The 20,479-nt window shown below is 49.0% G+C and overlaps 1 protein-coding gene across 4 annotated transcripts in view; it reads left to right on the plus strand.

The window, feature by feature from the left end:
* Window positions 1-990: 990 nt before the first annotated feature.
* LOC133360702 (furin-like) overlaps window positions 991-20,479 on the plus strand; it is a 38,387-nt gene continuing 18,898 nt past the window's right edge. For 2 of the 4 annotated variants that reach the window (XR_009757501.1, XR_009757463.1), the window contains exons 1-5: window positions 992-1,186; window positions 7,695-7,933; window positions 16,322-16,420; window positions 18,902-18,997; window positions 20,050-20,178. Coding sequence is in view for 2 of the 4 variants with exons in the window: in XM_061580501.1 (XP_061436485.1) it covers window positions 7,766-7,933; window positions 16,322-16,420; window positions 18,902-18,997; window positions 20,050-20,178 (492 nt within the window). In the remaining 2 variants the exon portion in view is untranslated. Of the gene's footprint in view, window positions 1,187-2,892; window positions 3,044-7,694; window positions 7,934-16,321; window positions 16,421-18,901; window positions 18,998-20,049; window positions 20,179-20,479 lie in introns of all 4 variants that reach the window. The other 2 variants (XM_061580501.1, XM_061579852.1) reach the window with 2 other exon arrangements.

Genomic DNA, 20,479 nt, shown 5'->3' on the forward strand with positions numbered 1-20,479 from the left:
CATAGATCAACCCTAGATTTGAAGCTTTCGTGACTGCAAGGATTCATACTCTTAGTTATTTCGGTAAAGTCACGTAGGTAAAAAATGAAATAAAATTTTTATTTTATTTTATTTTTTACCTACGTGACTTTTTTTTAATTTTAATTTCATGTTTTACCTACGTGACTTTTTAAATTTAAATTTCATGTTTTACCTACGTGACTTTTTTTTTAATTTAAAATTTATGTTTTACCTACGTGACTTTTTTAATTTAAATTTCATTTTTTACCTACGTGACTTTTTTAAAATTTTTATTTCATTTTTTTACCTCCGTGACTTTACCGAAAGAACTTAGAGTATAGATCAACCCCCCCCCCTCACTCTGACCTTCGCATCTGATTGACTCACCAGTCTCGGCATCACGTGTGCCCTCTCTCGCTCCACAACTCTCTGGCTGTCGCCTGATGATGCTGGCTGCTGCTGCTGCTGTCGTCGTAATTACCGGCGAAACGCCACGGCACTTGAATTGTAAACGTTGTAGTTGGGGTTTAACTCTCCAACACACAGCCGGTGTGTGTGCTGAACTAGTAACGAATTGACACGTTTTATTTACGTGACAACACTTTGCTTAATTGGCCGTGTCGAGTGGTGGCGGGTTTAACGACACGGTTATATTTACCCCATCTAACCCATCCAAACCCTCTATTGTGCAGTACATGGCTCGAAATTCCCGACTTTAGAAACCGTTCGACTTACGAACGAATCGCGTTCGTAACTCGAGGAGTCGCTCCCCGTCCTACGCGGAATTTGTATTGCGCGATGACGTCACCGAATTTAAATCGCCGTCGCAACGAGAGGCGTGCGTACATGACGTCACCAGAGTTCACGCCTACGAACACAGCTGTTTAGTTTTTTGACGTCATCGTTTTAACGTGACGTACGTGAGAGGGGGCGTGGTTTACGTCGCCCAGCAGCTGTCCGCGCGCCCGGCTATAAAAGGGGGAGCGCCATGAGCACTCGTGTTGGCGTCTTCCCCGGGGTGTCCGCGTCGCTTGCGTTGGTGGTGATCCCCAGGATGGCGACGCCGCTGTCTCGCTGAGCTTTCCGTCTTTCTCCCCCCCCCTGCCGCCGCCGCCCTCGCCTCGGTCTCCCCTCACCACGCACTGCTGCCGCTGCGGGGACTCCGCCGCTTCCGAGCGTTCCTCGGGTAGGCCTCCGCCAGACCACGGTGTTGCCTAGTTTCCCTGCCCGGTGAGGTAGGCGAGCGTCGGTGCCGTCCGAGAGGCCCGGGGTACCCCCCAACATTCATTCGCTCGCCGGGCGATGTTGAAAGTCTTTGACTAAAATGAGCGGTGGCGCAGTGGTTGGCGCATTGCGCCGTAGAGCCCGGCTCGCCTGAGTTCGATTCCCGGCCACGGCTAACATCGGCGGCGGCGAGTGATGTGTGAACTCGGCTCGCCTCTCTTGACCAAATCGTGAGGTGAAGTATGGATACCCGTCCATCAGCGCGTTGTCAGAGGGCTGCAAGCAAAATCTACGTGGCTGTGTGTCTCCATGTGCAGGCTCGACTCGAGTCGGAATACTCGGGAAAATTAGAATAATTTCGGGGTGGTGGTGGGGCGTTAGGGGAGTTTAAAACGACTTAAAAGTGGAGCGTCCTGTAGCCTCACGCCATCCTAGCGGTGTCCATCGAGTTCCAATTCAATTTCGTCCGTGACAATTGGTAACCCCGATCGATGACGATGGGAGGAGAGCGGATGGGGGGGGAAACAAAATCCGTTAAGTTTGCACAGGTGGCTTGATCGTGCGATGATCATATGGGATGCGCGTCTGGTGAAACATCTTTCCCCCCCGCCCGCTTTAACCAGCAGTCGATTGACCATGGCTGGTGATTGACATGACCGAAACGCCTTAATGGTTCGTGTGATCCGTGCCTTTTTAAAGTGTCCTCCTCGTCCCTCCCCCCCTATCGTTCTTTCTTTCTGAACGCTCTCCATCGGAGTCGAGGTCATCCGTTGGCTGTGGGTGTTGGTGTCGTCTGCCGCGTCCTCCGTCTAAACGCGATGAGTGGACTACGTGATGATGACCGGACAGACCCAGATGGTTGTTAAACACTCGAGTAGCTGCAAGGCGCTGCGGCGTTTGTGCTTTTTATTTTAATGTTGTTTACATTCTGTAGTCTGTAATTTATATTTCTATAAACGGTTACTTGGCACGGGCACCAATACTTCAAACGGCTTGCGACAAACAACACGGTCAGGAGTTTTAATAATAGAACTGCTTTTGTTTGTAGTTGTACCTCCCCCGGCACCTGCGATGAGCACGGTTGGCTACGTACGGTGTGAAAGAAGTTCAACATGCAGTACGAGAAAGACGTGGCACTGGATGCGCTCCTGTGCGGCCGTCTGGAACGCTCTCCCCTCCGATATTAGGAAGCCACTGGGGGCTATGATGCACCTTTAAATCGTCTAGATTCACAAACTCAGTTTTAGAAACTGCTTTGTGTGGTTTAGCCCCCCCCCCGCATCTCCGATTAGCGTACGGTGCGAAAGAAGTCCAATATTACATTACGTGCAAAGAGTCATAACACGGTTCTTGACCAACGCCTGGATATTTGCATCCCCCCATGGGCGATCGCCATACGGAGCGGGTTTGTTTTTAGTTTGTAGGCCGCTACAATGCCACACAATGGGCAAGCGATCTCTGGCCGGCACCGCAAAACCCATGGTCGAAGTGCAGCTCTGTGCTCGCCTTCGACTCGCACTGGCGAGCATGGGAAGGCCATCGTCTAGAAGTGGATTGACAAAGAGTTTGGTGTGGCGTGTATCTGCGCAAATGTTTCAGTGGGGATCGTAGCGGTGAGCGTATTCGCGGCCACCAACACCAATGACTATTCTTTGAACCGGTCCTGAGCCCCTCCCCTAGGTCGACTCGGCCACAAGGGAGTACCCGGTGCGCTGTGTAAACATCGCCACCGGGGATTCTACCTCGTGTGGCGTGCCGGCCTTCATAAGGATACACGGGGATCTTTGTCGCGCAATGCTTTAGGAGCAAACACAAGAAGGTAAGTGGGCTTGGGCAGGACACGTCGGGGGGGGGGGGGGGTGAGTGCTGGTTGACGAGATCGACAATGGAATGACGGCCAAAGTGGAGAATTCACCCCAGGGGGTTGTGAAGATGTCGCGATTGAAGTCGTCTCGTGTGTCGGTGCAGGGTAGGCCTTTGTACAGCAGTGGATTGAGCATGGTTGGCGATGAGTTTGTTTTTTAGTACCTTAGTTACAAAGACAAAGATTCTCCCATGTGGCCTGAGGGAGCAAGTGCTGTTAGCGAGCACCTATGAAGGCTGGCACTGCTCACAAAGGGGTGAGTGGCCAACGCCACGTCCGGCCGCCTTGGTCTCCCAAGTGGTGATGTTTTTCACACTGCACCAGGTATTTATTTAAGGCCGAGCCGACCTAGGGGGAGGCCCAGGACCGATTCGGATAATCGTCGCTAGTTTTGGCCGTGAGCATGAATCTAACTCGGGTATGGCAGGTTCTTAGTGCAGTGTGCTAACCGCTACACGACACTCTTGTCTTAGTTACACACATGTAGAGACATACCTGAGAGAGCCCTGGGAGATCAAAGGTATTTTTCAAGGGAGATCTGGGTTGTAAAGCAAAGAATGTGCTTGGCGCACACATTTCTTCGCACAACATCGAGCAATGCGGTTTATAACTGCAACAAAAAATGAGGTGAGGAGTTGTGTGGTTAACCGTGGAAAGCCGTGGTCTCAAAAGCTCATGTTCATGAGGTTCCATCATTGGAAATACAATCTCTTCTTTGGCCTTTGAGCCATTGGGACAATTTTGGGTTGTTAGTACCACGCAGGATGCCAAATTATACTTATTTGCCTAGATCCTACTATCTCTAGATTAGAAATGTACATGATAGCAAGGTCACCGTGGTAGCGTTTAATGAGAAAATATAAAGGCGGGTGCCTTTTTAGTATGTTCGTTTGACAGATAATATATTTTCGGGGGGAGGAAAGAACGACTTTGATATGAAACGTCTGCAGAATGCGAACCCTTGGAAGTTGTCTATAAAACAGATGGTGTGTAGACTGATGTATTCCCATGGTGGGACACGGTCCTTGGTAGGCCCCCCCACTGCCTGCGGTGCAGACTGGCAGCGTTTTCCACCCTCGGTGGTACCCACAAACCCCTTGGTGCATGGGCTAATTGAGGTCGTTTTGAATATGGGAGGAAAGCGCGAATACCTGAAGAAAAACCCACCAACACACGAGGAGACGACGCTCGGGCTCACGTGTGTATAGGTGTGCCGCGATTTTGCGAACGTTCGGTTTTTACGAAATTGCACGTAAACGCACATTGACGAATTCTGGACACTTTTTTAGATTTTTAACGAAATCGAATTTCCACGTTTACGAAATTTCGCGCACTGCACGCGCCGTGAGGTCGTCGGACACGGAGCAACCTGGGAGGCAAAATTTTCTGATTCTGATCCGCTGGTTATAGGGGAGTTTTTTTCAGTTTAGGAGCAGAGCGTGAATGACTGCTCAACGCATCCATAATTTTTTTTGTATCAAATTAACGGGAAAAGCCATTCCGATTTACGAAATTTCGTTTTACGGGTGGTTTTTTGATGAACGCATCCCTTTCACAAATCGAGGGATCTCCTTGTAAAGCAAGAACTGCTTTTTGTGTTTCGTTTGTTTTTGACCCGCACTTCCGATTAGCACCGTTGGCAACGTAAGTTGCCAAAAAAGTTCAACATATATTCCTACATCACTGTCGCCTCCGATTCGCATGGTCAGCTACGCACGGTGCGAAACAAGTCCAACATACCCACGTGCCTGCTGTCAACCTCAGTGCTGCACTGCCTCATGAGCCACCACCACCTCACAGGTGCTTCCACCCTTCTGTGGTGATTCAACCCCGCCGCTTAAGTGCTTAAGTCACCGCCGGTCTTGCTGCGATGTCATCTTTCGCCATATGGTATCAAATTTCCACGACAATGACGCGACTACAAATTCCCTTGAAGTTGTAATTGCAGCTCGCATTTGTATGTCCTTGTTTTTGTTCCTTGCTCTGCTTTCCGTCTGAAACGAGGTTTTACTGACCGCTGCGTTTCACTCGGCATGAGCACCCCTTGAGTCGTCTCGCCGTTGCAGCTTTTCAGTCCTGTGATGCTGAGACCGTTGTTCTTGTTGGTTTTGAGCCAATGGTGGAAATTCGACATTCCTGTGACAGGGACCCATCTCTCTTCCATACGCTGACAATTGTTGACTCCCCACAGGAGGACTCGTTTTTAATGATTCCATAGAGACGATGATCACGATCGGTCCAGTTGGTATTGAAACGCTCCAACGACCGTTTTGTGATCCGCATGCTTTTCCCACAGAGCCTCCATTGTCAATAATAAATAAAAGACTTGTTGAAGAGATGTGTACAAAAAAAGTGCTCTGTACGGCAGCCATAAAGATTTAAGTGCTTTACGTGTCAACAGTTTTTTTGTAATGGTTGTGGTTTCTGAAAAGGCACATGTTGACCTGTGCTTATCAGCTGCGGGAGGTCAGGTCGGTTCCTCCAATAGAATGTGTTTTTTTTTTTCCAGCTATAATGATTGCTTAAGTTTCGCAAGGTCATTGCTTCACATTATCTCTGTTGTTCCTCCTTGGCCTATACAAATACGGGCAGTTTAACTGGGTAAATACATGAATTGCGTTGTGATAATGCTGTTGGCAGTGTTGAGACCACTTTGAATTTTGAGCATCTTTGAATACCCAATAGTGAAGATATTGCTGCAATGGGTTGCTAAGACGAGTTCCCAACGACACCAACAGCAGACTTTGCACTTATTTAAGATTGTGGATCTGGTGGAATTTTTTTGGCAGCTGGTGAAATTGTTCAACAATGGTAAAGTTATTATCGACTTTGGAGGGCTTCTGGTGGGGTATTAATCCCTCACCAGTTCCCGATTGAAATCGCGGGTTATAATTAAATTGCCTCTCTGGCCTCTGCTGTGCAGAAGGACCATTGTCCCAAAACCTCGCTTATTAAATGTTATTTTTCCGTGTTTATTGACGAATGTGAAAAAGAAATCCCCCTTAAACAAAAGGGCACTTTATCAACACCGAATTAATCCCATTTTCCCAAGTGTTTAATACAACATTGCCTCTACGCTAGATATTAACGGGGACATTTTAAGGCGTCTAACCAATTGCATGCCCATTTTGTGGTTTACAAAAAAAATCTGCTCTTGGTACATGCCGCATAATGCGTGGCACGAGAGAATGTGGCGATCCGTGCGAGGTTCCTTGTGTTGGCTCCCATCAGCGGTGTGCGATTGTCGTCTGAACCACCAGCATTGGAAGTGTGATCCACGAGCAACGAGGCTTGTTGGGGTAAGCCTGGCAAAGCCGGTTTTAGCAGTGCACTGAGAGTGGATGGAAACTTATGGCTGTGTAGGTTTTCACGGACACGCTGTGTCGCTGTCCCGCGCTTTGTTTCGTTTGTACCCGGTGTTGTTCCGCACGATCTCTAATGGTTTTGTCCCAACGCGTGGCAACAACCTAAAAATACATCGGCGAGAATGCTTTATTTTTTATCCCACTCTATCGCCGATTATGACCAGCGATTTATGCAAGTGAATTCCCAATAATCCGCGTTGCTATTCGACCATATCATCGCGGATCATGTAATCCATGGCGCACGTACGTATCTACACGTACGTACGTACGTACATACAATCTGAGGCTCGTCGCAGAGTTTCTGTAATCGGCTGGAAAAATTGTTGTGCCGACACCACGGTCTGCCGCAGATTGCGAGGAGAAATTGGCCGCGCGATTCGATTCATCCGACTCAGCATTAGAACGCTCTCCCACCTCTCATTGCGAGCCGCTCACTGTACCGGAGAGCAACCAGGCCAGATTATAGAATTAATAATGCCGCATAGTTACAGCCAGCTGTTCTGAATGTGTCGTGTCGTTCTAATATATTAGGCAAAGGTGGCATCGGTCTGGCGATTGTCAAACACATGGTTGTGTCCTTACATCACCCCATGCAAAAATAAATGTCCCATGTTGTATTACGACGTTGCCGTAGTTTTTTTTCGCTTTTGCTGTTTTGGTGACCCAGGGTCTCTCCTTGCAAAATAAGACTCCATCCCCTGGGTCTCTCTTGACCACTACTCACCACCTGGTTAAACAAAAAAATGCGGCCTGGTGGCTTGAGCGTTCAAGCTCGCGGCTGTCATTTCGATGAGCGTGTGGGACGCACGGTGGCAAAGAGGTTGTTAACTATCTCCCCTGGTACACAGGAGGTCGTGGTTACGATCCAGACCCTGATGCATGCTGTATATTTGGAGTTTTTGCATGTTCTCTCCCTGTGGTCGCGTGGATTTTTCTCCCCTCTGCTGCTATAAATTTCCACCTCGTTGAGCTATCATTCGTCACCAGATCTATTCTGAAAAAGAGCTATATTGCTCAGTGGGCCTTACCTGCTAAAATTAAGTTATTTTTAGTTGTATAGTCCTCTTCATCTGAAAGTCGGTCTGATTTGTGCTTTGAATACCTTTTGCTAGTGCTCTATACTTGGCCCCAGTCAGGGAATTGTGGAGTGCACCACTGGGCACTGGGTTATCAATAGAACCGAGCCATAGCCTAAGCAAAAAACAAAAACAATCTCCCGTGTTTGTGTTTTATGCGCACAGACGGCCAAGAGGAGGAAGGAGGGGCGAGCGCTTGAGGAGGGAGAGGAGGAAGGGAAGCTCACGAGGCCGTGATGCGGCCGACGTTGGCCCTGCTGGCGTGCGCCGCGTGGCTGGTGGCGTGCGGCGTGCGTGGCCAGCCGAGGGACGTGTACACGCACACGTGGGCCGTGCTCGTGCCGGGCGGCGCGGCCGCGGCCGACGACGTGGCGGGGAGACACGGCTTCACCAACCTGGGGCAGGTGAGTGAGCAGCACGCAACCCACGCGCGGTTATTGTCTAGAGAATCGCTACGGTGAAGAGGATGTTGCCTCCGTCGCCCGGTATGCAGGAGGTCGTCGGTTCGACCCCCGACGATTTCTGTTGTATATTTGGAGTTTGTGTTTTACTCTTTCCCCGTGGTCACGTGGGTTTTTCTCTCCACCATTTGGCTGCTGTAATATTCCATGTGGTGACCCACTTCGTTGACCTATCAATTGTGGCCAGGTCTGCATGGCTCGGTGGGCCTTACCTGGTGAAATAAAAAAAATTGTTTAGTTTGAATTTGTTTTTATAGTCGGTCTGACAAGGACAGATCCGAAAAGTGGAAAAACTCCGTGTTAATGTGGGGAGCGGTGATGTGGCCTCGGGTTGGGGGGGGGGCATGTTCGTCACTTGTTGCAGAGGGCTCAGATTCCAAACCAACAGGCCACCCTGGTTATTACTGCAAAGGGGGGCGGTGTTATACCGTAATCTCCGATGCGCCATTGGCTTCATGGTTGATGTTAATGATCTCCCCCCCACCCCCACACATCATTCGAAATGAGAAGACCAGGCTGTTGAGTGCTGGCATCACGCTCCAAATTTGCCAGTCGAAAAATTACACTTAAATTACTCGAATTTTTGGATTGCACACGGCAGCAGCAGCAATCATCCACCCCTCACTTGCGTACTGATGCCCAATTACATCAATGGGATGCCTTTTTTTGGCAGAGTAAAAAATGATGAAAAATTTAAGAATAGGTTTTCACCCTTGCTGCCAATATTACAGGAGTTGTGTTAAGATGTTCAAACTCCAAATAGATTCCTTTTTGCAAGTCTGCATTAACCACACACGGTACTTGTGAAATAAGTAACATTTTTTTTTTACTTTTTAAAAAACACGCTTTAATGAAATGTAACGTACGAGTAATGGAAGAACTCCACGACTCCAGGAAGTGGCCCCGAGGCTTGCCGTGACGCAAGGGACCACGTGGTGATTTACAGGAAACATGAGTTGAGCGTGGACAATTAGAGCCGTTAAAAAGATTGTTTAAAATATTTATTTTTATTTTAATGATAGAATATAGTATTGTCATCAGTATGACATACCTATACCAAGTTTGCAGTCGTTACGACATTGGAAATACGGTTGAAATTGAGTTGCAATATTTTTGGATACGACAACACACACAGTAAGTTAAATAAAAGCGTGTAAAATGTTACAAAATATATGTTTTGGATTTTTTATGATAGAATATCGTGTTGTCATCAGTTTTACATAGCTATTTAAAATTTGCAGTCGATAGCACATTGGGAAGTGTGTAAAAATTGAGTTACAATATTTCATTTTCGAGGATACAACAGACGAAGTGAGTTAAATAAAAGCGTGTAATAATTAGGATAGGTTTGACCCCTTTCTGGCAATGAAACGAGGCGATAAGATTTTGATACGCCAAATAAGACGTGCTCTCTGGTTCTTTCGGTAAAGTCACGGAGATAGAAAAAACAATCAAATCTACTCACGTCACTTTACCAAAAGAGCCAGAGAGTATGGATTCCTGCAGTCACGAAAGCTTCAAATCAAGATCAAATAAGATGTATTTTTTTAAAGGCATCGTCAAGTTTGCGTTAACCAACATGTACTTGTGACAAAAAAACATGCAAACGAATGTCCAATTGCAGGCCAGGTGCACTGTCTCCTCTTGCCACACAGGGACAGCTGCCCCTGGGGGTGCCCTTTTCAAGTGTGGCGAGATGCGATGTAAAGCGCTGTCTCTCTCATGGGGTGTAAATAATCTGAATTAGAATCGTTGTTTCAGACTTGATGAATCTGTTGAGCTTATGGAGCTCTTTCTCACAGGTGTGTCCAGTAGGGGCGCGGGGTCGGAAAGTTGCAACAACAAACAATACAAAAACACGATAGGAGTGCAAAGTGTAGGAAAGGTAGGACGATCACAAATGTTTTATCTAAAACTCAACTCTCTTTATTTTTCCAGGTAAAGCCCACTGAGCTATTAGATAATTACGTGGAAATTTATAGCAGCTTAAGGGCATGCTATCACCAACAAAGAATTATTCACTTTTTTATTATAGTCCTAAGTCAAAAGTCGTGGTGCAATGGGTTAGCACCCTGAACTTGCAATCCAGAGGTTTGTAGCAGCGGTGCTCCTTAACCCCCTTGTCACCGCTCTCCCACACTTCTATTCTGGCGTACGGCATCAATATGTTCATGAGTGAGATGCCGATGTCCTCCTGCTAGCCATGATGAGAGCGCTTCGGCAGAGAGAGAGTTCGTGCCGATTTGCTGAGCGCAGACCAGTGGGTTTACTGTGCGGTCCATAGACTAACATTGCCCATAGACTAACATTTGCCATAGACTAAAATTGCTCAATGAATATTCTATTATTGAGTGGTAATATGTCGAGGAGTTAGATGCCAATGTGGAGGTCCTGCTGCTGCTACAACGAGAGCGCTTCGGCAGAGAGAGAAAGAGAGTTCGTGTCGATTCGCAGTTCCTCCCTTGAAGGAGCGGTGACCCACAGTGCGTTTACTGTGCAGTCCGCAGTTTGGGTTGCACTGCCACAATCGCACCACTGTGGCTCGCGTTTCATTTTCTTTTCGTAGGGGAGATGTGCGCGTTGGCCTGTTGATGTTCGGATGGCGCGGTTGACGGCTCCCCACTGACACCACCTCCACACGTTCTCTCCTTTTCTCGCACGCTCACTGACGCATGCTGTTTCATATTTGAAAGCGGCATTGAAGCCCCGTCGTGTTTTCATTCCATGACATCTCGCCGCTAAGCTGAAAGGCTTTCTGTGCGGATTACTCGACCGTTAATATATTTTAAAATAATCTGAATCGTTCATCTGTTTTGCGAGGGAGGGAGGGAGCAGCGCTCGTCTGCTCCTGCTGGCCCTGCCGTGATCATAAATCCCTTGCCGTGCGTTTTACGAGTGACCATGCTTCTCCGGGAAGTGGCGGTTGTTGTGGAGGCAAGCCCGATGGTTGGTGGTGCGGTGGTTTGGTGGTTTGGTATGCGGTTATTGCTGGGGTGGTCGGGTCAACTTGTGACCACTGCTCCGTTTCCTCCACTGAAGTGTGCAATATGTGCAGTCTTTGTTCTGGGATCCCGCGTGCCCCTCGCATTATTTAGATTATTTTGGCTGCTATAAATTTCCAAATGATCGCCCACTTTGTTGAGCTATCATTTGCAGCCAAGTAGCTTTTGACAAGTAAGTTAATGCCTTGGTTGGGCTCTGCCTGGTTAGGATAGTTTAGTTTTATTTGTTTAGTTTTTTGGGTGATTTGTTACCTTTCTTGTACTTTATACTACTGTACCATCGTTTGGTTTTTGTGCTGTTATTTGTTGCAACATTCTTTCCCATCCCCTACTGGCCATCTGTGAAAAATAGCTTTATAGCTCATCGGATTCCTCCAGTATAAATATTCATATTCTGCATCGGCATAAAAAAACTCCCGCATACATGTGTAGCGAGTCCAACTGGGTTGCAGACGCTGTCTTGGGTAAACACTATTTATTCAGTAAATCAACACAACACAACCTACACTTGGGTGTTGAACGCCCATCTAGCCACGCCACGGCAGAACTAGACACTGTTCGCTATCCCGGCCCGGACCACGAGCTGGGTCCCGGACCGCGTGGCTAGAGGCTTCTTTTACCCAACGTGGATCTTCATCACCAGCAACACGAAGAACCCCAAGCCCCTCACGCCCCCCCCCCCCCCCCCCCCCCCCCCCCGTTATATCGGCCCGGGCTGGGGCTGGCTCCGCCCCTCGCCCCGCCCACCTTCTAGATCTCTCTGGCTCTTTCCCGAAGGCTCCCCGAGAGCTCTTTTAGACCATGTGACCACCCAGCGGCCCCCGTTCACCGGTGGCCCCCCTCTAATATCATCCGGTCACGTGTCGGCAGGTCAACCGGCGTATCGTGCCCCAACGTAACCCTGGCTGGCTGACGCTCTCTCTCGCTCCCTCACCGGGAGCCCGCACCGCACACTGTACGTGGTGCCTCCGCGTTGACCAGCGCTCACCCAAGCCCCACTAGGGCTGGTGGTACTACACCCAGTAAGCGGGCTACACGTAATGCCAACACATTAACTGCCGTGGCTTCGTAAGCCCGGCACCACACAGTGACAATCACAATCACTACACTTGTAAATAAATTGGCCGTGCATTCATTCAATCATCAGCCATGATAAGTGCACTGCTGGATATGAAGACCTTTGCAAGCAGTTGCAAGCCGTTTGGCATCTGCGCACGAGCTGAATTTATCTCTGCACCCCGCCTGCGATGGACATTCTCCACTTTGCCTGCTATTCCTTCACCTTTCTTGCCCGCTGACCATCAATCCTCACCCCCCCCGCCCCCCCTTGTGACATTCTGTCAAAGCCCCATGTCCGTTTCTATGCCACCTAACGCGCACTGTACAACCCTTGTGTAAAATCCCCAAAAAACTGTATTTTAACAGGCCCACCGAGCTCTATAGCTATTTTTTCAGAAGCGACCTGGCCACAAATAATAGCTAGTTCAAAGAAAGTGGCTTATAAATGTGGAGGGGGAAAAATTCACTTGAGCACAGGGAGACGTACGCAAACTCCAAAATATACAGGCGTCCGGGTAGGGATCAGACCCACAACCTCCTGTATACCAAGCGAGGGAGATGACATCTCCTAGCCACCACGGCGTAGACTTTGTCATTGTGATCAGATTCATCCTTGCTTGTCTGGCGTTGGATCCGGACCAGTGCACGAGTCTCGAGTGTTCTGCGATTGGATCGGTTTCATCGAATGAAGCTAAGGATGTTGACATTTTAATCCGGAAGAGCGAGAATGCCGTGACGGATTTATACAAAAAAAATTTCCATGGGAAGCGACTTGTCGCGTTTGTGGTTTTCGTGGCGGAAATGACTTGAATTTCCCCCCCCGGGTTACGGAGCGTTTAGGCATGCGTGTTATTTAAAGCATTGAAACAATAATTACTTTCCGTGAGCTGTTTACAATTGAGCGATAAACAAGCCGTGGACGAGCCTGTTTTTTTACAGCGAAGTTATTTTCCAGTACAGTCGATGATAATGCTGAAAAAATGTGTCCATCTGATCATCATCGTTGTTGTTAAAGTTTTCATATCTATGATGATCACGTACAAATCGTCATCATATTAGATCATAATCAGATTCACCATCATCATCATCCCCCTGGCAGTGATTAAATGAGTAGTGACAGGAAAGCAGTGGTCATCCTATGGGGCAGACTTGTCCCTTGCCATGTCAATGTGGAATTTTAAACCGAGTGCCCCCCCCCCTCCACCAAGCTCGCTGGAGCAGGGTAACGTTAGTCACGAGGGCAACAGCTGTTGACTTATCACAAGGTGGTACTCATTGTATCAAGATGTTAACTCCCTCCCCTGGTGTATTTGGAGTTTGCGTTCTCTCTCACGGATTTTTCTCTCTACCATTTGGCTGCTGTAAATATCCATGCAATGAGCCACTTTGTTGACCTATCACTTGTGACCAGGTCGTTTTATGAAAAAGAGCTACATAGCTCAGTGGGCCTTACCTGGTAACATAAAATACTTTATAGTTTTTAAATAGTTTATCTGGATAGATTGCGAATATTTCTCCAAACAACAATGATCCTGAATTTTTTTTATGCAATCCTTGAGCTACCCGAAGCCTTGTTCGTGTTATCCATAAATATTAGCGTGGCGACAATGTCTTGTTTTTTTAGCCATCGAACAAAGACTGGTCGCAATGCGTCGCTTTCAGATGCACTTCTGTGGCTGTCTGGAAAGCTCTCTTCCTTCCGATTCATTAGGAAGCCACTGGGAGATATGCACTTTTCAATCATCCAGATTGAAAACTAATTTATTTTAACTGTTTTTTGTTTTTTAGTTTGCTGTCCTTCCCCCGCATCTCCCGATTTTTTGCATGGTTGGCTACGTGTTTAGCTTGTACAATGTGCGAAGAGCCAATGCCTTGCGCGGTCCCCTTTTCCTTCCGTGTGCCGTCCCGACTTTCGCACGTGCTCCTACAGCCTGTTAAGGCTATACGGGGGATCTTTGCCTGTATCTTTGTGGTGGGCTTGTGTGCTGGAGCTTCTCGCCTTGGCAGGAATTCTGGAGGTTTAGTGACGCGGGGGATGAGTTGCCCCCCCCCCCGTGCCACGGGCCTCTCCCCCGTGCTGTGGGGTTGGAAGGTTACTTTGCCGCGGCTCCTTGTAACGTTTTTCTGGGCCGTGCCGCTGCAACGTGGTTGTCCGGCATGTACGGAAGACACTCTCGGCATGCGGGAGCGAAACGTCGGACGCCCGCACCTCCGATAAGCCCACCGTGCCTCCCGACTTTTGGCTACGTACTGTGAGAAAGAAGTTCGGTGTACGTACACAACTTGCCGAACGACAACAACGACGATGACAATGCGCTGCGGCGAAACCCGCAAACCACATGGAAGAGCGACGCAGCACATGGAAAATATTCTTGAGCGGTTTATATGTCTGTCTGGGAGTTCACTATGGCCGCGTCAGACACTTGAGCTGGCGGTGTGGCAGTTATGGGCTCGGGTTATGGGCTCGGGTTATGGGCTCGGGTTATGGGCTCAAGCACTGGGCCATGGTGTTTCTCTCTCGCTCTCTCTCTTGGAGGGGGATTCATAGTAATCGTCGTTTTGGAGACAGTGAGCCAGCACTGCTAAACGTGATATCACGATGGCCACGTCACAGACACCGAGAGACTCCCAGCACGGGGTGCTTAACCGTCTTGGCGGCTCTGGCGCAGTTATGAACGTCTCTCGGACGTTCGTAACGGTCGTGTCAGAAACACCCCGACTCTGGGATTGAACCCAGCGCGTCTCGGTGGCTCTGTCTCTGTGTCTCCCACACACAACCATCGTAAACATGATGCCCTTTTTCGCGGCGAATGCTTTGCTCACAGTTTCCGACCGTCCGTGTGTCCTGCTTTCGCAAAATGAAAAGACGACCTTGTATTTATTGAGGGTTTTTTTTCGGGAACAGTGCGATTGCTGTTCCTGTTTTTAATATAAAATCTCACGAAATGCCACTTGGGAAAGTATGGAGTAACCAACCGCATTATCGGATTAAATCCGGAGACAATCGCTTGAGTTTATTTTGCGATGAGCCACGAGCAGAGGCGTAGACAAATGTGACTTTGTATTCCTCAAAAGTCACATGATGGGGGGGGTGGTGGTGTGGGTTGTATTGAGCCAGTGGTGGAAATTCTACATTTCCATGGAAGGGGCATGTGTGTGTGTGTGTATGGGAAGCGGTGGCGCAGTGGTTAGTACACTGCGCTCCAATTCCGGCGATCTGGGTTCAATTCCCGTTCACGGGAATTTAATTAATAAGTTCCTTGGCCTCTTCTGCGTCGACTCGGCCAGGCGTGGTGTTGGCCACTCGCCGCCTGGTCTGCCGTGCTGGCCTTCATAGGTGATGCCTCAACAGTGTGTTGAAGGTCGAGGGGATCTTTGTTTATATATGCATGCATATCTATATGTGGACTTTAGGACCGTGGTGAGGCCCTTTTTATTGGTCTTCTCTCACAACACCGCTTAGTCGCGCTGCATGGGCTACTTGAAGTCTATTTTATCTCTGTTACGTTAGATGGCGGTCGCACAGTGGTCGGCGCGCTGCGCTGTGCTACGCACCTGGTGACTTGCGTTCAATTCCCAAGCGTCTTCGGCCTCTTAAGTAAACAGAATGCTCTCCTGAACGGATAAGATTGTGTGCGGCAAGCGGCGCGTTTGTGGGTGCGAACACGTGCGCAGAGCCGCTACCGGTGGTGTCGATCGGCCTCCATTGGAGGAAGGTTTTCTTTTTTTCTGAAGGAAGCTGCCGAGCAGTTGGAGTTTTGTCGCCCTCCGGCAACAACAACGGAGGGCGGAGGAGCGATGCTCGCAACAACAAACACTGAATTTTGGCAATGTGTGGAGCACATTGGGTGCATCTGCCAGTCATTTCAGGCAGTCGACCCATAACGCCTGGGTCTCGTTGTGAGCTGCAAACAATGAGCCTTCGACAACTCTCATGATGTCCTCGAAGTAAACCTAGCCTGGCGCAAGCTCTGTGGTGATGTGACCGTCACCTAGGCGTGAATGGGAGCTCCTTGTTATTTGGTGCGTTTGTAATTGGAGGGGAGGGGTGGTGTGACATTTCCTGTGGCTTTATTTTGTCCTTGCCAGGAGAGTACCTGCCGTGGTGTGTTTTAAACTTCAGCACTGGGGTGACAAAGTGGCCGGTTGTGGTGCTGACTAAAAACCACCCTTTCATGCTCAGTCGAGGTCTTCATTGGTGATTGCCACCAGCACTTGCCCTCTTGAGTCATATATATATGTGTGTGTGTGTGTGTACGTGTCGTCACAGATATTTGGGGATTACTATCATTTCCGGCATCGGGCGGTCGCAAAGCGATCCCTGTCAAGACATCACAACCGGAATCTGAAGCTGCAAAAGGAACCCAAGGTGAAGTCGCACACACTCTCCCCCCCCCCACCCTCGCCTCGATGGACAGCGCGAGGACAGTCCCGCCTGATGGGGCTGTCTCCAATAGCACGCTCGCACAGTAGTCTCTCTTGGGGTCTCTCTCTCTCTCAATACAATGATGGACTTTGAGGCCGTGGTCTTAGATGGGCTCTCTAGACTTAAATATATCCGCTCGCAGTGGTTTCTCGCAATACAAGATTAAATTTCGATTTAAAGCTTTCGTGACTGCAGGGATTCATATTCTTGGTTCTTTCGATAAAGTCACGTAGAAGGGAAATGATAAAATAATGAAAATATAAAACAATAAAAAATTCTCACGACGTTTCGACTGCAACACAAGCAATCATCATCAGGTGTGAAATCCACAGCAAGAAAATTTGAAAAAAGTGAAAAAATATTTTTTATTGTTTTATATTTTTATTCTTTTATATTTCCTTTCTACGTGACATTACCAAAAGAACCAAGAATATAATACAAGAGTTGTTTCTCAAACTCTTTTTTGCTCCACGGACCGCTGAGTCGATGCAGACATTTCCGCAGACCCACCCAGCCCCAACCCTGGTAACAAATCGCATTCACTTCTCTCTAAACTACCACTAATACTAAATGATTCATGTTTCCGGAACATAATTGTTTTTTTTGCGGCGCTGAAAGGGTTTTTTTTTTGAGAGGGTATTTAGATCTTGGGGTTATGGTAGTTTACCAAACTTCATTTTTTTAAATTAATTTATATAAAAAATATTAATGAAGACATTAATTTATATTATATTAAAAATATAAATTAATGTCTGAAATCAAACGGATAAATGTTGTCGTTATTTCTGGCACAACCTGCGTTTGCATCACCGTCACCGCGGGACTACCTGGCAGACCTGTCGCGAACCACGTTCAGAGAACAGCCGCAATACAACAATCGACTTGGAGACCAGTCTTAGATGGGCTCTCTCTCTAGACTTGAATCGAAGACTCGTCTCTGATCGGCTCTGTAGAATTTCGGCTTGGTATTCCAGTCTCGGACGGGGGGGGTCCCTAGACAACAATCGACTCGCACAGACTGCTTTGTGATGGGCTCTGTAGAATCTAGGCTTTTGACATTCCAGTCTCTGATGGGCTTTCGAGACAACGGCGGGCGGACAGAACGGTCTCTGATCAAGTCCGCATCAGACAAGAGACTTCCTGTCCTTCTCCGCCCCCACGATCGAGTCACGTGCTGCGTGCGCTGTGACGCCGCCGAGTTAGCGGTTTTTATCGCTTCGCATTTACGCAGCTGTGAATGTCGCCAAACCGCAAAGTCTCCTCCCCACCCACGGTATCCCACGCCCAGCCGTCTCCATGTCTCTCTGGGTACAGCTGCTGCCACCTCGGGGGTTGGGGAGGGGCAATTTGAATTGCGCCACTGTGCGAAAACGGAACGCGACCGAGTTTTGCGTTGTGGCCAAAAATGGGTCCCTGCAGCCACGCTCAAGGGATGGATGAATGGCACCGGCCCTCGAAGGTCACCCTGAGGGGTCGATGCAAAGCGACCCGGTTTGCATCGGCGTCATCGGCGTCGTCATCGTCGTCATGGTCGTCATGGTGGCGAGGGCGCCATGGTCCCGAGATTTTGACTACCTCGCCTGATGTGCAGGATGTCATGGGTTATTAATGATGCCCACCCTTGATGCCTGTGTATTTGGAGTTTGCGTGTCTTTGCACGTGGTCGCCTGGATTTTTCTCCCAGGTCCTTCTGGTTTTTCCCTCCACATTTAGAATCAACAACACGAGTTTCGAGTATTTGTCTGCTATAAACTTCCACTTGATAAGCCACTTCGTTGAGCTATCATTTGTGATGACCCGATCACTTCCGACAGAGCTACATAGTAGCTCCTGTGGGCCTTGCTGTCCGCCGGGATGCGTTTCCTCCTTGTGGTGGCGGCGGCGGCGTCACTGGAGGGCGAGCAGCTCAGTGTTTTATTTTACCAGGTAAGGCCCACTAAGCTATATAGCTCTTTTTTTTTTCCCAAAGCGAACTTGCTATCACAAATGATCGCCCAATGAAGTGGCGCTTATCATCATCATCACGTGGACATTTATCGCAGCCAAATACTCTGAAAGGCACGTCGATGTTGATTCTAAATGCGGAGGGGGAAAAAAAACAACAACGGAGAAACCCAGACAAAAATCCACGGGACTACGGGGAAAGAGCGAGACACGCAAACTCCAAATATGCAGCAGGCGTCGTGGTCGGGATTGAACCCGCGACTTGGGAGAACGGTAAGCAAGTCACGAAATATAAATAAATAAACACCACACAGCAGTCGTCTCCCTCTGGCTGTTGTCGTCTCAGTCTCGCCAACAACGACCCGTGGACTTTTAGTCAAGTCATGGTCAGGTGCTGGCCACACCGCTGAGTCGCCTTCCTCACGCTCGGTTGCACAAAATCAACTTGCCCTTAGAAGGCCTCTCCTGCCCTTCGCCCAGGTGCAATGGGCCGAGCAGCAGGTGGTGAAGGCCCGGAGGAAACGGGAGCTGTTCCAGGAGCCCACCGATCCCAAGTACTTGCTGCAGTGGTATCTGGTACGTGGACCCGCACTCTCCAATGCACGCCGACGCCTTGAATTGTAATGTAATGCACGCCACTGCCTTGCAATGTGAAGCAATGCAGACGCCTTGAATTGTAATGTAATGCACGCCACTGCCTTGCAATGTAATGCACGCCGACGCCTTGCATTGTAATGTAATGCACGCCACTGCCTTGCAATGCAGACGCCTTGCATTGTAATGTAATGCCGAGGCCTTATACCCCAGCGTGTTACAATGCACGCTAACACATTGCGCACCGATGCATGGCTAGCCATCGAACAAAGACGGGCACGGCATTGCCCGTTTTCAGATGCTCTTCTGCGGCCATCTGGAATGTTCTTTCGGTACTAGGAAGTCACTGGAGCTGTGCATTTTTAAGTTTACATTGAAAACTAATTTATATCAAAGTGCTTTTTGTGTTTCGTGTGTTTTTCCTGCCGATTTTCAGCACGTAGCCAACTGTGCTAATGGAGGTTAGCACGGTTGCCTATGTACGGAGCAAACAAAGTTTGACATGAATACGAAATGTACACCAATGCATTATAATAGACACCAACGTATAACAATTCACACCACCATGCATTGCAGTAGATGACAGTGCAACAATGGATTGCTTGAGACCGCAATGTCTTATGGCAATGCTTTAAATGCACACCGTGTTGTTTAAGAGGCTCGTGAAGGACGCTGCTGCTACTGGGCAGTGTGACGCATTCACCCTCCAGCAACAACGAAGGGCGGAGGAGCGACGCTCGCAATAACGAGCGGCGCACCGGGTGGCTAAAGCGCAGCGAGTTGGCACAGTAGGGGGCACAGGTGGTGCATCGGCCAGTCCTCTCGGTAGGTCAACCCATGGCACCTGCTGGGTCTGCCCCGTGACCTCCTGCCAGCAACAAACCATCGAACGCATCACCTGGCCTCGGTACACCCAGCCTGGCACGAGCGCCGTGGTGACGTCGCCGCCACTTGGTGGCGAACGGCGGTTATTGCTGCCGCTGCTGCTGATGTTGTAGTATCGGTCTCCTCCCCCGCGCCCTGTGTGAGTGCAGCACAACAGCGTGCACCACGACCTGAACGTGCTGGCCGCGTGGAGCCAGGGCGTCTCGGGCCGCGGCGTCGTCGTCTCCATCCTCGACGACGGCATCGAGAAGAACCACCCCGACCTGGTGTCCAACTACGTGAGTGCAGCTCGGGGGGGGGGGGGGGGGGCGGCGGGGGTGGTGGTGGATGGACACGGTGAGGGGCAGGGGGTGGGTGTCTGAATACTAAACACTAACATTAAACTACAGCAGATGACTCTATTATCCGCGCTAATCACGGGGGAGGACCGCCGCTGATAATTCAAAATTGCGGATGATCCAAAAATATCAATTTCCACGGATCTCTATGCAAAAAACCGCTTAATATCGGTATAGATGAAGAACGCACGCTCACGATCGAGCAATCAACGCACGTGCTCGGTGCTAACACTTTCCTGCT

Source organism: Lethenteron reissneri, chromosome 1 (genome assembly GCF_015708825.2).
Source record: "Lethenteron reissneri isolate LAM-NWPU_2019-01 chromosome 1, ASM1570882v1, whole genome shotgun sequence".
In the NCBI taxonomy this organism is placed as follows: domain Eukaryota; kingdom Metazoa; phylum Chordata; class Hyperoartia; order Petromyzontiformes; family Petromyzontidae; genus Lethenteron; species Lethenteron reissneri.